Source organism: Chaetodon auriga, chromosome 1 (genome assembly GCF_051107435.1).
Source record: "Chaetodon auriga isolate fChaAug3 chromosome 1, fChaAug3.hap1, whole genome shotgun sequence".
NCBI classification, from domain to species: Eukaryota; Metazoa; Chordata; class Actinopteri; order Chaetodontiformes; family Chaetodontidae; genus Chaetodon; species Chaetodon auriga.
Window position 1 is genome coordinate 24594096 of NC_135074.1, and position 8405 is coordinate 24602500.

An 8405-nucleotide genomic window follows, 5' to 3' on the forward strand; every position below is an offset into this window, starting at 1 on the left:
TGGTAGTGGAGTAGAAGTATGAAATAGCAGAAAATGGAAATACTCAAGTGCAGTTACCTGAAATACTGAAGTACAATACATGACTAAATGTACTTTGCTACTTTCCACCGCTGCAAATAATAGTATACAAATACTCCCTGATCAAGCTCCAAAAACACTGGATCCTACAATGTCCCATGAAGCAGTAGCACCTTCGATTGCACACCTCTGCCCTCTAAATGCACTTATCTGTAATAATCATGATGTTGTCGGGGTTATTTTTTCAGACTTTGGAAAGTTCCTCCAGAGCCACAGAAATCATTGCGCAAATGTTTTCAGAGGCTGAGGAGAACTTCGAGTGGAGAGCCCCTTAAATACTTCCTTCACGATGGGTGGATGATAGACAGACAGACAGACAGACAGAGAACTTGACCATCACTTCCTGTTCCTCTCCTCCAATCTGACCGCATATTTTCTGCATGTGGTTTTTTGATGAAACACAACTTTATTGAGGGAAAATGCACTATGAGAGAACAATAGAAGGTAAAACAATAAAGGTGTTAGAACAAGATTTAGCACGGATCCCTTTCAGTGGCTTTCATGGCACTGGGGCATTTATGTGGTTGGTAATCTAGCACTGAGTTGGGAAAATGTAAACACCTGACAAGTACAATGCAAGAATCTGAAAGTGGTAATGTGCTTTACTTTTCCATCACTGGCCTGGAAACAGAGAATAGAGGAAATGGAAGCGTTCACTGTCCCACTGTAAAGAAATTAACTTTAAACTGTGTTTCTTAGCACCAAATCCAATCAGTCAATCTAAACTATGTTGTAACATACAATTAACCTTAAATGCTAAAGGTTCCATTGCACAATATCTCAAAATTCAACTTTATTTTTGCTCCACGCCACTAAAAACTCATCATCAACATCGAAGGCTCAGCCTTGCTTTACAATAAAACGACAAACACAGTTTTTTTAAAAACAAAAACAAAAAAAACATCATAATCATCCGTCTGCATATTTACATTCATTAGAATAAAACAGATCTCTTTTCAGTAGTAGACCACTCGTAGTGTAGACTCCTCCTTTCCAAGCTGCATGTTACAGTAGAGAGAAATGTGGTTAAGTTTGTAGGATCGTGCAGCAGGAAAGTGCAGTGTTGAACGGTACACTGGCAGTGCACCTTTACAGTGTCAGATCCATCATGTAGAGTTCGTCCGTTCACAGTGTCGCCTACTGTGTCACAACGTCTCCGAATCAACACAGAGATTCGTACGAAAACAAATACAAAGTACAAAATTTTCTCTCTCCATCTCTTGCTCTTTGTCTCACGCACACACACACAGACACACACACAGACACAGACATTCGCTCGCACACACACACACGCTTAAGTGCATTCAGATGTTGCTTTGCATTGCCTCCAGTTTATCATCAGTAGTGATTGTGTGAGATAATCTTTTCTCTCTCTGTGTTCTTATAAGTTACATTTTTGAACGTAGACGTGGAGCTTCTGAACAGAGGGTTGGTCCCCTGAGGAGAGACAAAGAAAAGCACATGAACAACAGATCTTTAAAATAATGTCACCATCACATTACGGCTTGGATATTCCATATTTTTGTTATTATCAACAATGACCACAAAAAGAACAAATCCAACAGTCAACTGTTTAAAATATGTGCGTCTACCAGAACCACCGTATTGTTAAGTTTTCTTCAGGATCAAAGTAACCCAGTGAGAGTTGTCTGTACACACATTGATAGAGAGCAAACAGGATCTGTTAATATACAATTCAGCATGCTTTTAATGCCAATTTGCCAAACAGATTCAAGTTGTAATCTGCAGCTAACTAACTGACTCCATGATAACTTCCTGATTACATCTCTAAAAGCATTGTGGGAACTGTATTTCCAAAGTGTAGAGCATAATTACCCCCCAAATCGAATTAAGAAGCTATTAAATGAATAACTGTTTTTTCTTCTCGTCATTTAATTTTGCTGTCATTTCCTTTCCAATGTTTTTCATGAACTGAGACAACAGTAGAGGTCTATGCAAGCTGTAAGCTGTATCAGTCTCTGGGTTATCACACAGACAAAACTTGTCGTGTCAATTCATCGTTGGCTTTGCAGTTTTCATGGGATTTCTTGACAATAAAAGAATATTGCCAGCCTCATCTGTTCAACGACTTCAAGCTCTTACCGACTGCCATTTCGCCTTTGACCTCTCAGCCTCAAACTTGGCCACCTCTTTACGGTCGTGGACCGACACCAGCACCTTCCACACACCCAGCAGGATCAGGCCGATGCACACGATGGAAAGGGAGACCCCCAGAATAATCATGGGGACGTTGGGAGGCTCCGGGCAACCTGGGACAGGACAGAGGATGAGATGAGCCTCACACCAGACCTCCCTCTTGTTTTGTCTGTTTTCTACATTGTTGTAAAACTTACCGTACATCTGGAGATTGTAGGCAGTGGTCCCCGTCTCATCTCCTACCACACTAAACGAGATCCAGCACTCATTCTCTGTCATCAGCGTGCACTGCAAAGACGGGCCCTTGTCATGATCTGAGAGGAAATGAGAACATGCATATCCATAAGGAAGGCATGGATCCACCGTATATCATCTTCCCTTTCGACTTTGTGCAGAGGATGTAAAAGGATATACTCGCCTCTGTTGTGCTGTCAGTGTGATTTCCATATCAAAGGCTACAATCTGGTGTGTGTGCATGTGTGTGTGCGGACCACGCCATTGTATTTCACATCTGAAGCCTGAAAATCCTCTGCGATAATCAGATATACCTCTCAGCTTGCACAAGAATAGCGGGTTTAAAATAATGTCTTCTATAAAGGAAGACAAGGTCTGTTGGTTATTCACATGCGCCACAATAGCACTGCCTGTACGACAAGGTAAATAATATGTTCCCCATTGTCCAGTGCTGTCTGAATGGACATGGATGGCGTTGTTCAGAGAGACACCCGAGTCAATGCAGGTCAGCATTCCTCCAAATCTCTGACCCATGGGGGAACTTAGCATGGCCATATGTTGATATAACTATCAAAAACACTGAGCTGAGAGGGCAAACTCCAGCAACAACAAGCATTTACAGCACATGTAAGAGGTCATGCTGAGAGGTCAGTGTATATGGGCTTATTGTACATTTAAAGTGTTAATGTCAGTGCACGTCCTGTAAAAGCTGTCTTCCTGTCCCTGCATAGTGCTTATTTTTCAAATCATCTCAAATCATATTTCCTTCAAGGTATCCACTGATTTCATTTCATTCCAGTGGAGTCTAAATATCAGCTTGCACAGACTTGAAACCTGCCAGAGATCCTGTTTGGTGTTCCTTCAGAGAGAAGATTTAGTCACCTCTTCTGCTGCCAATGTTATATCATGTCAAGGACTGTTTTTAAAATTCTTCCCTTGTTAATCTCTCGAAAGAATCCCTGACATCCAGGTGTGGCTGCCAAAAAGCCACGCATTCCTTAGCCACCGTTTGTTATCAAAAAAACAAAGCTGGATAACAAGAAATAAGCAAACATGGACGGCATTTCTTAAGTTTCAAATTTTAAGGATTCCCACCAGAACTTTAAAAACACTCCCCGCCCAACACTGCATCGGATGTTACATGAAGGGAACTAAATATTCCCTGTGATACACGGGCCGGCTGAAGCAAGTTTCAAGTGTCAGCCAGTTGATTTTCACGGTGTGCTGATATGAACTGTAATCCGCTGCAGGGCATGAGATCAATCTAAAAGCATATGGCATGCTGGAATATTAACTGCTTGCTCTTTTTTGTTAACAGGCTAGAACAAGCAAAATGGCCGGAATTTGGGGCGGCTGTGGCTCAGGAGGTAGAGCAGTTGTCCACTTATCCGAAGGTTGGTGGTTCGATCCCTCACAGCTTTGGCAGTCTGCATATCAAAGTGGACTGAGCAAGATACTGAATCCCAAATTGCTCCCCATGCTGTGCTATTAGTGTGTGTGTGTGTGTGTGTGTGTGTGTGTGTGTGTGTGTGTGTGTGTGTGTGTGTGAACGCTCATAATGAACAGGTGGCTTCACTGCCGTACGAACGTGTGTATGAAAGTGTGTTGTTGTCCTTTGATTTGAAAGTCTGCATCATCTAATGACTGATAGATTATATTCAGTTTGCTAAACCTTTTCAAAATCAATTACATCAATTCTAAAGCTGAAAATTTTGACACATGCTTACAAGAAATGGGAGATAATGAGATAATGTTTTGATAATGATTTCAATCATTATATCCAGCTCTACACCTGACATATGCATTTAGATTAGTGCAGGACAGAAGCAGAAACTGTATAAGTAGTAATTTCTCAGGACGTGCATCATGTCATTTAAAGCAGTATTAGTACAGGTTGATTGGGCAGTTCTTTACCTGCTGTTGTGTTGATGGAAATTTTAGGGAGGCTGCACTTTTGATCACACAACTCAGCTTCATCCTTATCTTCCAGATGGCACTCTACACAGGTCCTGGTGTTAAAACAAGTGGAAAAACAAAAGCTCAGGTTTTCCTCAGAGACGGTATAGTACCTCTTGGGAAGCTAAAGTTTAATGAGGCTTCAATCACTGACACAGTGAGCACAAAGAAATCACAGTGTTGGTCACTTATCACGGTTTTCCCAAGGCTTCAGTCACTCTCTATCACCCGTCTCCCCTATAACAGTGGTATCAAATGGCTCTACCCCTGACAGCTGCTTTACAATGGAGAAAGCAAATCTCTGAGTGCTGTGTTGGGGACATTAGTTGTCTTTTGATGTCACATGGAAGGTGTAGACACATGTGAACAAGGGGACCAGAACCTGATATGGCTGTACTCAAAAGAACAGGCGGATCATGTGGCGTAAGGAGGCAACATCATATATCTTTCAGGTAAAGAAACAACAGTTGCAGGGGTAAAGCGGACAAAAACCTCTATATTACATCCTCATTCAAGGGCATGAATGTGATCTCACCTTGCAGAGCTACAGGCGTTTCCACATGTAGCGCACTTCTCACACTTGTCCCCAGATGCTCCAGGTACGGAGCAGACACAGTGGCCACACTCACATCTCCCCTGGCCGCTGCAGATAGCGCCATCCTCTGACATGCACGCCTCCGTGCTGGTGCTACAGTTACAATACTCCCCCGTCCAGCCGCTTTCGCAGTGACACTCCCCGCAGTCACACACTCCGTGGCCTGCAAAGACAGAGTCACTAAAGCAACGGGTTCAACACAAAAACAGATGAATATTTATGACATTCATATGTAATCACTCACCTCCGCAGAGCTCCCCACGGAAGCGAACACAGGAGTAATTGTCACACTCGCAGTAAGGTCCATAGATGAGTCCAAAACTGGATGCATGACACACACACTGCCCACAATAGCACTGCCCCTGACCACTGCATATCTCAGACTTGTTGTTTGTGAGGCAGTTATTCAACAAAGTGCTTTCCTCATTGCATTGGCACTGTGCTCCCAGGAACCCCGGCTGGCACACGCACACGCCACACTGGAAAGTCCCCTGGCCCTCGGTGCACTGGCTGCTGTTTGCTTCAGGAGGCTGCCGGCAGTCACACGAGCAAAGAGACTCCAGTTCCACCTCCAGACTGTCCTGTAACCCCACCGGTTTGAGGGAGAAGTGCCGAACTCCTGACAGGCATCCCGGGAGCGCCACAGACACGTTGAACACTACCTGAGGAGCAAAGAAGACGTCTCATAAAAATACCAAAACTGATTCATCCTCTGAGCTGTAGAGCTGCAAAATCTATTAAAAATACAATCAGTGAGCCACACTGTTAAGAAGGACATGGGCACTGTTGTTTACTTTTACTCAATCCAACATACACCATCCTGCTGCCATAACTATGATAGCACCAAATATGCATTAATCCGCCTCTGAAAATAGTCCCCAACAAATGTGGTATTTAGTCTGAGTAACATTTTCTAAAAACCTTCGTGCATGTCGTGGTGTCTCCTGATCACACGGAACCAACTGATGCTTTTTTTTACATCTCAAAAAGGATCAAACTGAACTATTAATGACATAATCAAAGGCTCAGAGGGAGAAATATTAATATTATTTGTTATTAGTATTTGTACTTACACCTGGTTAACAGGCAAGAACAGCTGGTCTCCCCTCTGACTTGAAACTAACCTTAAAGACTTACAGTACGTAGTGAATGTCATCAAATTCACATTTTTATCAGTAAAACGCAGCTGAATTATGACCATTTCTCTCTCTCAGAAGCGCTGACCGACAGGCTTGACCACTGTAATGCAGTCATATCTGGTCGACCGAAGCGAGTCCTTAATAAGTCACTATTAGATTCAGTCCTCTGCCAGGTGAGGATCAGAAGGAGATCGTACATAACACTTATTTTAAAGTCTTTTTGTCGGTCACCTTTAAGGTTTTGTATTAACTTAAAGATTCTTTTACTCATCCACAAATCAGCACATGCTCTTGCAAGTCTTTTCTGAAATACCTTTGATGCATGAACCATGAATTCCTCTGCCATGAAATTTTAAGTTCATCCTGAGTGAAGGACAAAAACCTTTGGAGCAGCAGCTTTTCGCTGAGGAGGAAGAAGTGCTGACATCTTTGAACCTAACCTTAAATTCTACCAGTTTTGCTTTACAACTTATATCTCCCTTTTTTATCTGTTTTACTGTTCATATTTTTCTACCGTCTAGTTTGTCAGGTGCCCGCATAGCATTTTGAACCGCACTAGCCTGTATGAAAGGTGCTATGCAAATACAGAGAAATAGCAGTTTAGAGCCAAACAACTGACCGTCTCTCCAGGTTTGATGTTGGAGCAGCGTTTTAGATCAGGGAGCACAGTCCCGTCTGGGCAAATGGCTGTAAAGGACATTTGGAGCTCTTCTGTGTCTCCAAGGACCTCCAGCTCTACCTCTGAACGTAGTTCCTGAAAGACAGCACATAAATATATCAGCACTTTTTATGGAAATTCAACTGCACAGACCTGGTTTTCATCTGCAAAATAGCAAAAATCACCAAGACACAACTGTCAAATAAATATACTGTCGTCTATTATCGTGACATGGGATTTCCAGGGCTTTAAGTGGAATTACACTTTCACCCCAAGCTGACCTATAGCGTGCACAGACTGCTTGAAACCTCCAATCTAGTTCTCTCTTTCTGGGTGAGTCATGGTCCCAGGTGTGCCGGGCTGTACAAAAGCACCTGAGGAAAGAGTGACAGCTAACCTCAGCTGGAGGAAAGACTGTGTTTGACTGACTAATGAACTCTCTGACGGACTGTCTGGGTGCTAACAGAGGGTTAATTGTGTGTTTCCTGTAGGCCTGTAATTGTACTGTGTCTTCAGTGTTGCTAAGGAGGAGAAAAGTGGGGGATGTTTATGGTATACACCCAATTTGAAGATGGATTAAAGTAAAGTAGGTAAAACACATTCAAAAGACTTAGTTGTTATTCAGTAAATATGTTTCAGGGCATTTGAAGTGGGGTGGCTAAAGTATCTGATAAAGCAACAAACATTGATCCAAAATTGCAGGTGAGTATAAACGGCAATCATCTGTCTTCTATCAATAAATATGCTTCAGCTTGTTTTTTTATTTCCCTTAACAACCACAACTATCTACAATCAGTGCTGTAACAAGGATTTCTCTCTTCAGTCCGGTTAACGTGGCGGAGACCAAAAGTGGGTGCCTGCGAGGTAACTGACAAAGTAATTAGAGGACTCGCCACCACTCAACGCCGCCAGGGGGGATTTACAAAAGGGCTGCGATGAGGTAGACAGACAGAGAAAGATAGAGAGAGTGGGGAAGAAAGAGCAAGTCAGAGTCAGAGGGGCGAGGAGATCAAACAGCTGAGACAAGCAGAGACTTGCTGTCAAACATGCTGATGCAAAGCACCGGGTGGTAGAGGGAAAAACGTGGTAGAAGAAAGAATGAAAGAGGAAAAGCAGGGCAGGCAGAGATACCGTCTGCTGGTGTCTCTGCCTATCTCTGCGATGGAAGAAAGAAAATGTCAAAGGATTCATTCATTAATGCTGCTTTATGTTCAGATGTCTTTCCTTTAAAACTCAAGCGTAAAACATTTTGATGTCGATTAACTCATTTAAACCAAATCTGACACAGTTTTACTGCTTTTACAATGGCAGGTGTTCTTCGTCTTGTTTCTCGTGACCAGTGGCTGCACGCACAGAGCCTACCCGCACATCCAGATCACCAAGACTGTTTATTTACTTTGTACGCTGTTACAATGAGTTCCAGGATGTTCCGCGAATCTGTCGCCAGGACTCCAACTGTGGCGCCAGGTATGAGATTTGCATAGTTCTGTGAGGAAAAAGAAACCAGATAGACGGCAAATTCACTGTTACAAATGTGGGCAGACTTGGCTCACGGTCCAGAAAGCAAAAACAAAAGTACGCGACAGAG

General features: G+C 42.9%; 1 protein-coding gene across 2 annotated transcripts in view; it reads right to left on the reverse strand.

The window, feature by feature from the left end:
* Nucleotides 1-521: 521 nt before the first annotated feature.
* The window catches only part of itgb6 (integrin, beta 6), a 12138-nt gene continuing 4254 nt past the window's right edge, over nucleotides 522-8405 (reverse strand). For both annotated transcript variants that reach the window (XM_076730971.1, XM_076730962.1), the window contains 8 exons: nucleotides 8214-8303; nucleotides 6779-6913; nucleotides 5265-5682; nucleotides 4961-5183; nucleotides 4384-4478; nucleotides 2433-2549; nucleotides 2182-2348; nucleotides 522-1515 (listed from right to left, as the gene is read on the reverse strand). In XM_076730971.1, coding sequence (XP_076587086.1) covers nucleotides 1417-1515; nucleotides 2182-2348; nucleotides 2433-2549; nucleotides 4384-4478; nucleotides 4961-5183; nucleotides 5265-5682; nucleotides 6779-6913; nucleotides 8214-8303 — 1344 coding nt within the window. In that variant the 3' untranslated portion in view covers nucleotides 522-1416. The remainder of the gene's footprint in view (nucleotides 1516-2181; nucleotides 2349-2432; nucleotides 2550-4383; nucleotides 4479-4960; nucleotides 5184-5264; nucleotides 5683-6778; nucleotides 6914-8213; nucleotides 8304-8405) is intronic.